The sequence below is a fragment of the Miniopterus natalensis genome, chromosome 2 (genome assembly GCF_054644295.1).
Source record: "Miniopterus natalensis isolate mMinNat1 chromosome 2, mMinNat1.hap1, whole genome shotgun sequence".
Lineage (NCBI taxonomy): Eukaryota > Metazoa > Chordata > Mammalia > Chiroptera > Miniopteridae > Miniopterus > Miniopterus natalensis.
In genome coordinates this window covers 140,708,343-140,723,022 of record NC_142082.1, presented here as the reverse complement: position 1 = coordinate 140,723,022, position 14,680 = coordinate 140,708,343, and the positions used below count along the sequence as shown (strand labels likewise).

General features: G+C 54.6%; 1 protein-coding gene across 1 annotated transcript; it reads right to left on the bottom strand.

Moving 5' to 3' along the window:
* Window positions 1-3,808: 3,808 nt before the first annotated feature.
* On the bottom strand, window positions 3,809-10,381 carry LOC107528288 (keratin, type II microfibrillar, component 7C). Its single transcript, XM_016201321.2, has 9 exons — window positions 9,998-10,381; window positions 8,152-8,360; window positions 7,039-7,099; window positions 6,815-6,910; window positions 6,055-6,219; window positions 5,674-5,799; window positions 5,191-5,411; window positions 4,498-4,529; window positions 3,809-3,996 (listed from the first exon to the last, which is right to left on the bottom strand). Exons 1-9 carry the CDS (start codon window positions 10,379-10,381, stop codon window positions 3,809-3,811), a joined length of 1,482 nt encoding a protein of 493 aa, XP_016056807.1.
* Between the last annotated feature and the right edge of the window lie 4,299 nt (window positions 10,382-14,680).

Below are 14,680 nucleotides of genomic sequence, written 5' to 3'. Positions count from 1 at the left end.
GTGAAAATGACTGCAGCACGTGCTGCCCTTCTGGCTTGAGCAACCCAAGCCCTGGGAAAGCAGAAGACTAGGGAGGCAGGGCATCTTGTGTGATCATGGTTTCTCCAGACGAGACCAAGCTTTCTCAGCTTCAACCCTGTTGACACCTTGGGCCGGAGGAGTCTTTGTGGTGGGGCTGTCCTGAGCACTGCAGGATGTTTAGCAGTATCCCTGGCCTCTACCCACCTGATGCCAGTGGTGCTCCCCCAGCGACAACCAAAGATGTCTCTATGCGCCCTAGGAGTTCCCAACCAGGGAGATTTTGCCCCCTCCCCGCCCAGGGGCATTCCTAGAGGGGGAAATTACATGAAGGAACATGTGGCGGTAAGAATGGAAGGAAGGCACTTGAAAAGCAGTGTGGGGAGGGTCCGGGGACCTGGGCTGATTCAGTCCTGACTGCCATTTCTCAAACGTGTGACTTTGAGCAAACTGCTTCTGTCTTCTGAGCTTGTTTCCTGGTCTGTAGAATGAAGGGGGCTGAATCATATCCCTAAGGTCTCCTCTGGTTCCCTAGGTGAGACTATGTATTTAAAAGGGTTTTGTTAAGGAGCAGCCCCTACCCTTATGCTTGAGAGAGTGCACCCAAGGAAGAGCCCCAGAATGTCACCTCCACCACATTCTATTGGTCAGAGCTGCCACAGGACCAGCCCAGATGCCAGGGCAGGGGAAATAGGCTCCACCTTTGAATTGAGGCATGACACAGACGGAGTGGGGGAGAAGTGGGGGCCATTTCTGAGAGAGCTATCACAGGAGGATAAGTGAGACAATACAAATAAAAGTTTAGACTATAGTGTGGCACATTATTGATCTCAAAATTGCTATATACCATTGTTGTTACTGTTACTATGCTATCACAGCAGCACAGACTTCCTAGGCTCTGAATTAGCAGGAGGCAGAGTGGGATGGTAGAGGAGCACTGAGGGCTGGAAGTCTAGAATCTTAGATTCGCATCCTGGTTTGGTCACCAGGAGTGTGTGGTGAGGTCTCTTCAGGTTTTGAAACCTCAGTTAGTTTATCCACATTTTGGGGTGACAAGTGGCCTACTAAAAGGAGCAGCCCTTCAGCTGCTGTGCAGAGCAGATGCTGAAGGACCATTACTCATCTTTTACTCTTTTCTTCCCTTATATGAGCTCAAGTTCATATACCAGCACTTGGTACATATTAAGTACTAAGTAATCATTTCCGATAGAATAAATGAACTCTCGGTCTTCTTTTAGGTCTGAGCTTCAATATTACTTCCTTGAGGAGGTAACGAGCTTTCCCTGGTTAGTAATCCTCCAACTGTGTGCAACCTCTTTCCTCCTAGTACCGAGGCCCAGGCCTCTTTGCAACCACACCTCTCCTTGATGAAGAGGTGGCGGTGGGGCAGAGGCGGTGGGGCCCAGGTACTCAGGACAGGAGGCTCTAATAGATGCAACATCGGTCTTGCTTGCTCCCTTGAGCTGGTAGGGTGGAAGGAAGGCTCATCACTCCAGAGGCATGGAACCCCCCTGGGCTCCCCCAGGTGACATCTCGATGACCTCCCAAGGCTGGCAGTCTTTATGGTGTCCTCTTAAGTCCCTGGAAGGGAGTATTATAATCCCAGAGCTGAGCTCAGAGTCATTTCCTAGGAAAGTCAGAACTGAAAAGACCCTTTCAAAGGCTCTGGCCCAGTCCTCATTTGACAGGTGTTCAGGGCACCCTGAGCTAGAGCAGGGGAAGGGGGGGGGCAGCGGGGAGTGGAAGAGGCACTGAGACATCAGTCAGAGCCAGGCATGTAGGACTGGTGTGCTATGTTCAAGGGCCCAGACTTCATCCTGAGGGCAACGGAGGCCCCCTGGAAGGTTAGACTTGGGTTTTGTAGAGATCTCTTGCTGCTGTGTAGTGTGGGTTGGAAGGGGAGAAGAGCAGGGCTCCAACCAACATGGTGGTGGCTGGGCTGTGGGAGGTAACAGCAGGGAGAGAGGAAAGAGATGGATGAGGGGGATACTTAGGAGGCAGAAAAAAGAAAGCACCAGGGGTTAATTAGATTTGAGAGCAAGGGTACTAGCATAGATCGTAGGTTTAGATGTGGGCAGCTGTGTTGATGACCTTGACAGGGGAAATAGAGGGAGCCTTGGGTGGAGAAGCTGGGAAATAGTGAGTTTGGCTTGAAGGCCTGTTCGGTTGGGAGGGTCTCTAGGACTCCCCAGTGGAGATGTCCTGTAGCAACTGGGCCGGGTGGGTCTGAAGCTGACGAGGGAGGTCAGGGCAGCAGGTGAATCATCAGGACTCTGAAGTACAATTTGAGGGACAATTTGAACCAGGGAGGACGCTAACGATGGTGGTACCTAAGGAACAGAGCTGCCTGGGAAGAGCTGAGAGCCTGGCCTGTCGAACAACAAAGTGAAAGGCCTGAGATTCTGGGGTTAGGCAATGGGGAGGGAGAGAGGGGGACAGGTGAGGGCCCAAGAGGGCCCTGGAGATTCCAGGAGGGAGGGAGAGAAGGTGGTTGGGTCCTCCTAGGACAGCATGGTGACATGGATAGAAAGGTCAGGGCTGGAAGAAGGCTGGTCAGCACTGGGGCTGAGGTAGGGCTGGGCAAAGGAAGGAGAGAAGAGGGCCAGTGAGAAGGAAACGGACTGCACAGGAGGGGGCTGGGCCTGAGGAGGGCGATTCCATGCCTGGTTCTTCCCGAGTGGAGTTAGGAACTTCTCGATGTTTTCCTCCTGGGAGATCCCAGCCTCTTTCTGAGCAGAGGACAGGAGAGGTCAAGCCATGCAGGGGCAGAGGAGCCATCTTAGCCTCGGGGGCGAAGCTCTGAGGAATCTGGGGTAAGGGTAGCTAGTGGGGCAGTTGAGAAAGCGAGGAGATGGTGGGGGAAGTAGCCTCTCCTACCAGTTAGGAGCTTTCGAGGAGGCTGTCCTGGGGGCTGAAGAGGTGTGCGTATGAGTGTGTGTTCACGTGGGGGAAATAGTGAGCAAAGGGTGGGTGTCAAGGGTCTCATCTCCCTTGTTTGATGGGCAGTAGCGGACGTGGGTGCTGTGGGGTCCGGACTGACACAGCGTGGCCATCTGAGGTGGCTGCTGGCACTTCTGGAGGTTGCTGCCGTGTGCATGTGTGCGGTGGAGTTGGTGGAGGTATGTGTGTGTGGGGGGGATTAAAGCGACACACACACACACACACACACACACACTCATACGCACACACTCACACACTCATACTACCTTCAGAAGATTCCATGGCCTCCTCTGGCTCCCTTCAAAACCAGCCAGAGGAACAAGCCTCAAGTCTCAAACTGCCCCAGACTGATAGCTGTGACTTAGGGGACGGTGCTGTGAGCACAGTCAGCACTGCCTGGCCAGGGGGGATGGCGCTATTTGGTTGTTCTGTGGGTATGCAGGTTATGACAGGCCCGAATGACCCCAGTCCTCAGGTTATCTCGCTGGACTGGGCTCCTCACCAGCCAGTGGACATGGGCTCACTCTGAGAAAGCAAGACATCACAGCACAGAGAGCGGGTCCCCAGTTTATTGGAAAAATGAAGGACAAGGGGCCAGAGAGGTAAGGGAGGCAGCCCAGCAGGGCTCCTTCCGGGGAAGGAGCCCTCAGAGGAGACGGCGGAAGAGAAGTGTCCATTCCGAGCAGCAGCCCTTTCTGGTGAGACAAGGTGAGCAGAGCAGTAGCCGCAGGGCGTATTCTCAGAACACAGGGGGAAAAGCTACCGGGGTGCTACTGTTTTCAGCTGGGGGTGGGGGCAGTGACACATTTGGCAGGCGGGAGAGGCTTCTCTGGCTCTCTTTTGGGGCAGCCTAACACCTCCCTAGGCCGCAGGAGCCCCCCCCACAGGTGGTGTTGAGCTGGCAGCAGGGTGCGCACATGCCGGTGCTCACGGCCAGGTTCCCGCTGCAAGGCGCAGTGCAGGGGCTGCCCGTCACCGGTCGGGAGCCGGACACGCAGAGGTCCCCACAGACGACTCCGCCCCGGGAGCTGCTGACACCTGCGAGAGAACAAAGGCTGGGTCAAGAGGCCTGGCTGGTGGCCACGTCCTCCAGCACCTTCCTTTGGCCTCTGTGCTGTGTCCAGCCCGCCAGGGAAGGCCCAAAGGAGCCTGAGTTCTAGTTCTGAAGGTGTGGAAGGAACCATAGCCTGGGAGCCGGGAGCCTTGGGTTTCCTGGCCCTGGTTCTACTTTGTGACCTTAGGCAAGCCCCTTCCTCTCTCTGGGCTTCCTCACCTGTACAAGAGGTGGGGGGTTCATACTGAGTGATATCTAAGGTCCCTTCCTACAGTGACATATTATTATTCATTTTCTCCTCAACTCCATTTATGCTGTGAGGTTCTTCCAGCAAGTTAACTTCAGTCTCTCCTGGTGCATGATCAACCTATTCTTATTTACTGAGGGAATTACCAGAAACACTCTTCCCAGTGTCTATATACATTCATATCCAGGAAATTCTTGTCCAATCTAAAGTTTCCTTTTTGGGGGCCTGTGATACTTACAGACATTCACAGATCCAACACCTTCACACAGCCTGAGTGGGGAAAAGGCAAGAAAGGGGAAGAGAAAAGAGATCAGAACGACATCCTCGATTTTCCCTAGGTGATGGAATGGACGATATCTATGCGTTTGGGGACCTTTAAACAGTGTCTTTCTGGCAGTTGCAGCGACACCAGGGCACACTATTTGGCAAGCAGAGTACAGGCTGGATTTCAGCTTTCACTTACCCTCAGCTGGCTGCCTTTGTTCAGTACACAGCCTGAACAACCATACCTGCCAAGTGTGTATGGCTTCTGTTTTAGTAATGGGAAGGTTCTCTTGGGCAGTGACATGAGGCCAGGGTTAAATTTGGCCAGCAACTCCACCTTAGGGCAAGGTGACCTTCTAGAAACAAGGGGGGGAGTGGATCTTGGGAGACTGAGGGTGGAATAACTGAAGGATGTTCTGAGCTGAGAGGCAGGGTGCCTAGGTTCTAATCCTAGCAAGGCCTTGTGCTGTTTGGGACACTAGACATCCCAGTGGCACTGGCTTTTGTTTGTCCTCTGTATGCCATGTCCAAGCTCCAGTCCTTTGAAATCCAGGATCCAAAGATCCCAGAATCTAGCTTGGGGCCAGTTCTTGGGACTGAGACTGAGATATGGAGGAATCAAAGGTGGGTGGAACTATGCATGTGGGGCAACTGGGGTGGGCCCCACCTCTGCTCCTCGCCCTCCAGCAGGCGCCTGTAGGTGGCGATCTCGATGTCCAGGCCCAGCTTGGAGTTCATCACCTCCTGGTACTCCTTGAGCAGGCAGGCCATGTCCTGCTTGGCCTTCTGCAGGGCGGCCTCCAGCTCAGCCAGCTTGCAGCGGGCATCGCTGATGGCTGTCTCACCCTGCTGCTCCGACTGGGTCACTGCAGCCTCCAGCTTGGTGTTCTGGGGACCCAGAAGAGAACAAGGTGGGTTACGGTCCACAGGTCTCTCTGTCCATTTCCTGAGTGTATCCAGTCTCTCCCACCCAGCTGGGAACACCCAGGAACAGGCCTGTCACCTTCATCACCTGGGTCTCCCTGACTGACCACACCTGTGACTCTAGTCATGCAGATGGTTTAGAGAATGAATGGAGAAGTCTACATGGCCTATGGACCGTGGCTAGGCCCCCAGCCCCTCTGGTGGTCCAGGGCAGAGATGACCGTACCTGGCACTTGGCGTTCTCGACCTCGGCAGTCAACCTCTGGATCATGCGGTTCAGCTCGTTGATCTCCTCCTTGGTGCGGCGCAGCATCTCCCCGTGACGGATCACTGTGGCCTTCATCTCCTCACACTGGGGGGAAGCAGAGACTCAGGATGTTACCTGCCGTCCATTCAGGACACCACAGATGACAGTGCAGGCTGTCCAGTGCTCAGCCTGTGCAGCCATCCATGGCACCTTGCCCTGTCCCCTCAGCCTGAGAGCTGTCTGGCCTTCCTTCACCGTCTCTAGGGATCAGAATCCCCAGACAAAAGAAGCCTTTTGTAACATACAGGTCCCATCCCTGCCACTGGCATGTCTAGGAGGCAGGTGTCCTGTGCCACTGACCTTGGTGCGGTACCAGGACTCGGCCTCAGCCCGGCTGCGGCTGGCGATGTCGTCATACTGAGCCTTGATCTCGGCAATGACGCAGTCCATGTTCAGGTCCCGGCTGTTGTCCATCTTGACGACGACCGAGGTGTCTGAGATGTGGGCGTGGAGGACTCGGATCTCCTGTGGGGCAGGAGTAGGGGAAGAGGAAGAACAGCCAAGTTGTCTGAGCTTTTCCTCCCCTGCCAAGATGCCTATCATCTCTTTGGCCCATTAGGACCCAAAGTCTCTTGTTTGGAGAGAAAATCCCAGATGAAATTGCATAACTTTTTGTCCAGATTAAAAAAAAAAAAAAAATCCCTGTTAGGAGAAAATGCAACTACTTCTCAAATGCTTGCTGCTGGGATTGTTCAGGCCTGTGTGAGCCTAGGCAGCTCCCCTCCAGCCAGCAGGCATCTGGGCTTCCCCTGGGGCCAGACCCTGTGCGGGGGCCACGGACCACATCGAGGGAGGCTATGGGCTGCCTGAGAAAATCTGGGCTGGAGAACATGGGGTTGAGGCTGTGCGATGCTTCACATGGCCTCAGCTTTGGATTCCCAAGACACACAGATTGTCCTGGAGACCACACTCTCTTGCCCCTTACTACTTTTGTCCCTTTTGGTTCTCTTCTGTCTCCTCTCCTCCCTCTTCTTGCCCCCCTCCAACCCTCCAGGCTCAGCTGGCCTGTAGCGTCTGGGCAGGGGTCGGGGTGCCTGCCGTGGCTGAGAAAGCCCCTCACCTCCTCATACAGTCGCCGCAGGAAGTCGATCTCCTCGGTCAGGGCCTCCGCGTTGGCCTCCAAGTCTGACTTGCGGAGGTAGGCGCAGTCCACGTCCTGTGTGGGTTCAAGGGGCCATGAGGCCAGCGTTCCTCAGGATGCTCTGAGGGTTGGCTGCCAAGTGGCAGGGCAGAGAGGAGGGGATGGCCCGGGACTGAGGGCGGGGCTTGGCCTCAGGCACTCACCTTCTTTAGAGCCACAAACTCATTCTCCGCTGTGGCCCGAAGTGCGACTTCTTCTTCATACCTGAGGTGGGCAAGGAGAACAGGGCCCTGCCTGAGTGGCGCTCAGCCTGGCCGTGGAGCAGGCATGCAAACATGCCTTTTGCCTAGGTCTGCCCCGGCCTGTGCCCCTGCCTCCAAAAGAAATGGGGCATCACAAGGAAGAAGGCAGGCTGCTGGTCCAGGCCCACTGGGATGCACCATAGGACTGAAGCACCCACTCTCACATCACCTCTGAGCTCTCCGTGGGGACGGGGCGGGATCTGGAAGCTGTGTGTGTGTGTGTGTGGGGGGGGGTAGGCCATGGAAAATGGCTGTTTTTCTCACCCAGGCCTCCATTTACCTTTCCCCTGACCCTTCCTCTTGCCCCTGGCTTTGGGATCCCCTTTCTGTCATTCTCCTCCTGGGCTCAGCCAAGAGGAGTCAAGCCCGCCACTCCCTGCTCCGTGGCAGGCCAGCTCCGAGCCAGCAGCAGGGTGTGTGGTGGCCTGGGAAGTCCATGGCTGAGAGCCTTCTGGAGGAAGCTGGCCAGCCCTGGAAACCGGATGCTTCAGAGTCCTGGTGTGCGCCCTTCATAGCATGTATCACATGGTAACTGAAGGTCTATCTGTAACTACGCCATCCTGCCCCCCAGCAGACTGTAAGCTCCACAAGGACAGGGATTATGTCTCCTGGTTGCCCCTGAATCTCCAGACCCCAGTGTGGCATCTAGCTGGCACCTAGTAGGCACTCAGAAAGCTTGAGCTGAGTGAAGGAGTAAAGCTAAGAAGAATGGTCATGGCGTTGAGGGCTGGGCTCAAAGGGACCAGGAATGTTAACTTTTCTGGGGTCTTAAGAGAAGGGTCTGGTGGATGGAGAAGGGAGAGAACATATTTCCCTGAGCTGCTGATAGGAAGCTAAGGAGAGCTCCACCCCTAGGGGGCCAGGACCCACCCGAGGGACTGTGTGCCTTGAGGAGACAGAATGCAGGTTCTCCCTGTCTTCAGGCAGAGAACCAGCCACAGACTTGGTCACATTCCTTTGCCGGGGGCCTCCTTCAAGCCCTTCCCTGAGCCAGCCCCTTCCTGAAGCACTCACTTCTTCTTGTAGCCCTCCATCACTTCCTGCACGTGGTTGAGCTCTGAGGCCAGCCTCCCGCTGTCGGCCTCCACGCACTCAGCCTCCCGCCTCAGCGTCTCGATGTAGCCCTCGAACAGCGGCTCTAGGTTGCTCTCGCAGCACTTGCGGTTCTGGTAGTACTGAAACTTGGTCTCCAGCAGCTTGTTCTGCTGCTCCAGGAAGCGCACCTGCCGCCCAGAGGCAGAGCCTGAGAATCTCTTCTTGCAGGATCAGAGGGCAAGAGGAGGTCCCAGCACCAGGACCTGCAGGCCCCCAACTCTCTGATCGAGTCCTCCCTGGTGGGGGTTAGGGCATCTCTCAAAGTCACACCAGGGCTTAATCAGCTCACCACCCGAAGTCCTTCTTGTGAGCTAACTTTAGTCTTTTTAAGGCAATTTACCTAGTGTCCTGAAAAGCGCTAAACCATGCTGAGTCCAGACTCTGCTGCTGCTTGTTAATAACATGTCCTCGAGCACAGCACTTAACCCCTCTGCAGAGTGATTGCCTCACTATGAGCGTTTAATGAGCTCTGGTACCAAAAGGCACCTGTTCGCCGAACAGCTGCTACACCAAGGCAGGTGTGATTGTCAGCATGCAGATGAACAGTTTGGCCCTTTTGGAAAGGCAGACTATAAAAGTTGAAAAATAAAGTATGTGCCAATTATTGAACCCCTACAACAACAATGCAATTAGAATAATAGTCACCTGGGATATTAGTGCAAGAATGCTCTGTGCTCCAGCCCCCTTATTTTACAGCTGAAGGATCCAAGTGATCGCCTGCCTGAGATTTCACATGGCAGAGGAAGCAATTTAACTCTGAACTGCTGCCCTGCAGGGGGGTGCGTCTCTCACTATAGTAATTATTGACCATTGGGCCCAAGGAAAATTTCACATCCACCTCCCTGCCAGGAGGTTGGCCCACTCTCCCACTTAGATCCCTTTGTCTAATAACTGCCACACCCCTGGTAAGTCCTTTCTTATGTTATCCTTGGTCTCATGCTGTTAGCAGTTCCAGATTTTTTTCATCCTTCCTGGTGGGTATCTCTCTAGCATGACTTCTCTAGAGGCTGGCTCTGGAGGGCTCTCTTTGGCCCAGAACTGCTTCCTCCTCGGAAACTCCCCCCTCCCCGCTCCACCCCAGCACCACTGCCACAACAAGGTGGCTGCCTGGATTCAGTGGAGAAGACAGCTTCAGACTTGAGCTGGACACTGACATCTACAGATGGTTTCAACTGTGCCTGCTTCCCCACAGGGCCCGGAAGAGTGGGAACTGTATCTATTGCTAACCCCTGGGTCCCCAGCCCCGGGCACAGTGGTCTGGACAAACCATTCTGGCCCCTGCTCAGTGGCTAAGTAGCCACTGGTATGGAAACAGCTCTGTGTGATCCACGGCATTCTCTCCAGGCAGTCTCCTGGTATTGCACTCACTAGTCCTGCCCTGGACGTAGGGAGCACCTCCTTACCATGTAAGCAACAATTTGGTTTCTAGTCCATCGCCTTAACCACTCGGCCACGACTACTGGCAGCAATTTGGCTTCAAGCACATCGATTACCCACACGGTGGCCCTTTGCTCACAAGAAGCTGTCTCTCAGCCCTACAGGTCCTGCCCCTAGTCCACTCATGTGTTTTCAGTTTGTCCCAAGCATCAGACTGGCAGCTCTTGGTCCTATTCTTGTTTTTCTTTTTGTGTCCTAGAGGTCTATTTGTCTCTCCTTTGGACTGGGAGCTTCTCTTGGTAAAACCTGCCTCTGACTTCCCCTCAGAGCCCAGCCTGAGTCCTGCACACGGGTGGCGTTCAGGAAGGGTGTGATCAAGGACACCCACCTTGTCGATGAAGGCGGCGAACCTGCTGTTGAGACACTTGATCTGCTCTTTCTCCTCGTGCTTCACGCACTGCGCCTGGGGGTCGATCTCCAGGTTGAGGGGCGTGAGCAGGCTCTCGTTGACCGACACGGTGGTGATGCAGGGCGGGCTGGGCCCGCACACGCCGCCCGAGCGGTATCCGAAGCTGCGGCCGCAGGATCCGGAGCGGAAGGCCCCACAGAGGCTCTGGCTGCCGAAGCCCCCGGTGAGGCCGCGGTAGCAGGAGACGCCGCGGTAGGGGGCGGCCGTGATGCAGCAGCGGCCGGGCCGCGGCCCGCAGGCCGAGGCGCAGCTGAAGTTCCTGGGGCCAAATCCACAGCCCATGGAGTTGAAGCCACAGGTCATGCTGGAGATAGGGAGGTGTCCGAAGAGTGGAGAAGCTGGCAGGGGATGGAGCCAAAGGCCTGTGCTCCCTGGGCTGTGGCAGGTCCTTTTATGCACCAGGGCAGCTGGCATTAAAAGGGACAGCAAAGAGACAATAGCTACATTTTATTGGCTTGGCATCACCCTGGGCTCTTAAGAGCCAACCCGCTTGCCTCTTCAGTGTAGCTGTGTCAACAATCCCCAGCCACGGGCCTGTTTCATCTTCAAAGCCCTTTACAAGCTTCCTCCTGGTCTCTCCCCACCCATGAGGATGTGGAGACGTGAAGAGAGAAGGGCTCCTGGAAGCATCAGTTGGATTCCATGCTTCGACATAGGGAGTGGGTACAGTGACTTGGGGTGGAGCCTGCTCCCCAATCCTTTCCTGGAAGGGGCACAGTCGGGCTATGGGCTCTGACCCTATGACCTGGCTTCAGATGGAGCAGTTGGCCTGCCCCAAGGAGGGGCCGTGTCCCAAACAACCTCTTGTTCTAGGCTCTTTGCCTTCCCTCTCTCTCTAAAGATTACTCCTTTCTTCAGTGTCAGTATGAGCCTCTCCTAATCTGTTCCTACCTAGAGCCCAATCAGGGATGGGGATGGGGAAGAGATTTGGGAGGGAGCATGGTCTCTGCTCTTTGGGTATCCCTAGGGAGACAGAAGCCATGGACATCAGCTGGGACATGGCAGACATGGAATCAGCATTCAGAAGAAAACCAGGGCCTTTCTTCAGAGTCCTGGGCATCGTTGCCGGTGGGATAGGTTTAGGAGTGGGAGTGTGGAATACCCCAGAGCTAGAGGGCTTAATCAGGGAAGGCTTCTTGGAGGTGGGTTTAAGGAGGACCTGGGTGGGGACAGACGTGGGAGGAGAACCGAAAGGAGTCCAGCCTTGATTTGGAGATTAGACTGTGTGATCAGTCATTCTCTCATTCATTCAGTAAATTCTTACCGAGTGCCAACTATTCAGGAGACACTTGCTGGATTCTGGGAATCTGCAGAGACCTGAAGTGTTTGGAAGTAGGAGATGGTGGCATGCACACAGAGTGCCAACATTTGGCCAGTGGGGAAGGGGGAGAAGCGGCAGGTGAAGGGAAGGCTGAGATGCCCAGGCTGTGTTGGGGTCTGATGTGGGGGTGTGAGAGTCCTTTGGGTTCCCAGCAGGGAAGTCGAGCAATGAATATGGAGTGTACACACTCATCAGGAAGGGTGAAAGGTTGGTGATGGGTTGGGGGAGGTCACCAGGGTCCTAAAATGGCATCACTTCCTCCCCTATAGGACCCACTGGTGAGAGAAGGTAGGGGCTCATGTGGCTGTCCTTCAGTCAAACTCCCTTAATTTGCTCCTTCATTCATTTGGGCCAGGACTGTGATGGCTTTGATGGGTGGAGAGTGGGACTAAGCCAGGAAGTTCCCTGAACCTGAGGATCTGAGTCCATAAACTCTTCCAAGCACATGTCTCTTGACCGCCTTTGAACCTAAGGATGACTCCTTGGGCCTGTTTCCTGACCAGCCATGAGCAAATGCTGACCCAGTCTAGCCTAAAAATAGCCCTTTGCTCATCCTTCCAGGGCCTCACCAGGGCCTCCCTACTCCCTCTCAGGGTGAGTGGCCAGTTATATCGTAGAGTGAGGGAGGACCCCTCTTTTCTGGGAGGGCAGGTGATGCTGCTATGGACATCTGTCAGGGAGCTGGGCAACGTCTGCATGGATTTTAAAGAAAGGACACTCCCAGCCCTCCACTTGGGACCAATGGATAGATTTGCACAGACTCTTGTTTCTGGGATGGGAACTCTGTGGGTGTGGCCTGTGGGCTTCTGGTGTGAGAGACACATAAGGAGGCAAGGCCTGGGGGCTGGGGTGGGGGGAACTGATTGCAGCTGAATGGTTGGTGGGATTTTTGGAGCATTTATGGAAGGGTTGGCTGGTAGGTACTTTCATGCTAAGCCTTTGCTGGGTCAAACATCTGCCAGACATTCAGGAAAGAAGCAAACCTTTCTCTCCTCTTGGCTCAATCCACATTGGAGCTGGTAAGCACCTGGAAGGTTCTCAATCCATGTCCAAGGATTTTTTTCTTGGTAAAATGCTGAAGATGCAAGTGGTGAATTCTTTATAAAAATTGTCTATCACAGCTCTGGTCATTGTGCCTCTGTCTTCTGACCCCACTCACTTCTCAATCCAGTGAGCTGGATCATTGAGCGGTACCCTTCACTGAGGGTCTCTGTGAAGACACACCCACCTCCTTGGTTTTGGAGGGAACCATGAGTGCGCCCAGGCCTCTGCTGTGGTTGGAGATGATGGAAGCCTGGAGATAAAAAGGCATGGTTTGAAGCCCAGCTCTGCCACATACCAGCTTTGGAACCTGGGACAACTTATGTTTCTCTAGCTTCCCTACCTGTGCAATATGAATGGCAACCCATGCCTTGCTGTGCTGTTGGGAGAGGTAATTGAGTACCTGTTGGTGGGAGGTGTCCCCTCCACCTCTCCCCCTACTGACAAGGTAACTGGTCTTGGTGACACGCAGCCAGCAGGGCCTTGCAAAGGGGTAGTGTGCACGGGCTGTGAGATGCCATCCCTGTGTGAGCACAAAACAGCCCAGAAGCTTTTACAAGGCAATCACCGCCAACTCAGAAAGCCTTAATTAAAGCGCCTATTTGTAAATGGCCCAGAACAAAGAGAATTACAGATCAGGTGAGCCCTTGAAAACAGACTTAGACAGGAAGCTGACAAAGGGACAGCAGCAGCCCGCCAGGCTGCTTCCTTCCACCTGAGCAACTGGCTGCGATGGGTTCCTGTCCTCACCATGGGCTATAAAGGTTCTGGCCGAGCCCCAGGCTGGTTCAGTTGACAAGGTCTGTGCCTTATGCCAGCCTTCACCCAGCCAGCCCGAGTCGGCCTTTAAGGCTGACTTGATCCTGCTGCTGGGAATGACCGCTCGCTAGCCCTGTCGTTCTGGTCCTCTGAGTCCGGCCTACTTCCTGGAATTGCGACCATCATGTGGCCTTACTCATAACTCTGTGCTTCTTCTCTTCTCTTCTCTTCTCTTCTCTTCTCTTCTCTTCTCTTCTCTTCTCTTCTCTTCTCTTCTCTTCTCTTCTCTTCTCTTCTCTTCTCTTCTCTTCTCTTCTCTTCTCTTCTCTCCTCTCCTCTCCTCTCCTCTCCTCTCCTCTCCTCTCCTCTCCTCTCCTCTCCTCTCCTCTCCTCTCCTCTCCTCTCCTCTCCTCTCCTCTCCTCTCCTCTCCTCTCCTCTCCTCTCCTCTCCTCTCCTCTCCTCTCCTCTCCTCTCCTCTCCTCTCCTCTCCTCTCCTCTCCTCTCCTCTCCTCTCCTCTCCTCTCCTCTCCTCTCCTCTCCTCTTCTCTCTCTTCCCTTCCCTTCCCTTCCCTTCCCTTCCCTTCCCTTCCCTTCCCTTCCCTTCCCTTCCCTTCCCTTCCCTTCCCTTCCCTTCCCTTCCCTTCCCTTCCCTTCCCTTCCCTTCCCTTCCCTTCCCTTCCCTTCCCTTCCCTTCCCTTCCCTTCCCTTCCCTTCCCTTCCCTTCCCTCCCCTTCCCCTTCCCCTTCCCCTTCCCCTTCCCCTTCCCCTTCCTCCCTTCCCCTCCCCTCCCCTCCCCTCCCTTCCCCTCCCCTCCCCTCCCCTCCCCTCCCCTCCCCTCCCCTCCCCTCCCCTCCCCTCCCCTCCCTCCTTTCCTTTTCTTAATATATCTTTATTGATTTCAGAGAGAGGAAGGGAGAAGAAGAGATAGAAACATCAATAATGAGAGAGTCATTGATCGGCTGCTTCCTGCACGCCCCCAACTGGGGATCGAGCCCACACCTGGGCATGTGCCCTGACCGGGAATCATACTGTGGATCTTTTGGATCATAGGTTGATGCTCAACCGCTAAGCCACACTGGCCGGGCATAACTGTGTTTTCCTGATGGCCTCCTGCCAGTTTGCCCGCCTGACTTCTGACCTACTGATACTTTGACTTTGGTCATTTCTTCTTGCCTGATTATCCATTGGACTTTTAATTTTGTGTTCCTTCCTAATGGACTTATGCTAAACAATTCAGTGATGAACCTTTGTCAGTGTACATCTCCACTAACTTCTTTAAATCAATTCCTGGAGGTGGAATTCCTGGAGGGGGTCCCAGGGGACAGTCCTGGCCTGGGTGTGCTTGTCTGCGAAGTGGTATTTCTGGGGGGAGAACACATGGTGAGTAGCAGGATTTGGGAGTTGGGGGTGTGGATGCAAATCCACTTCTGACTCTTATTAGCTGTGTGACGAGGTAGCTCATGGCTGTGCCTTGTCGATT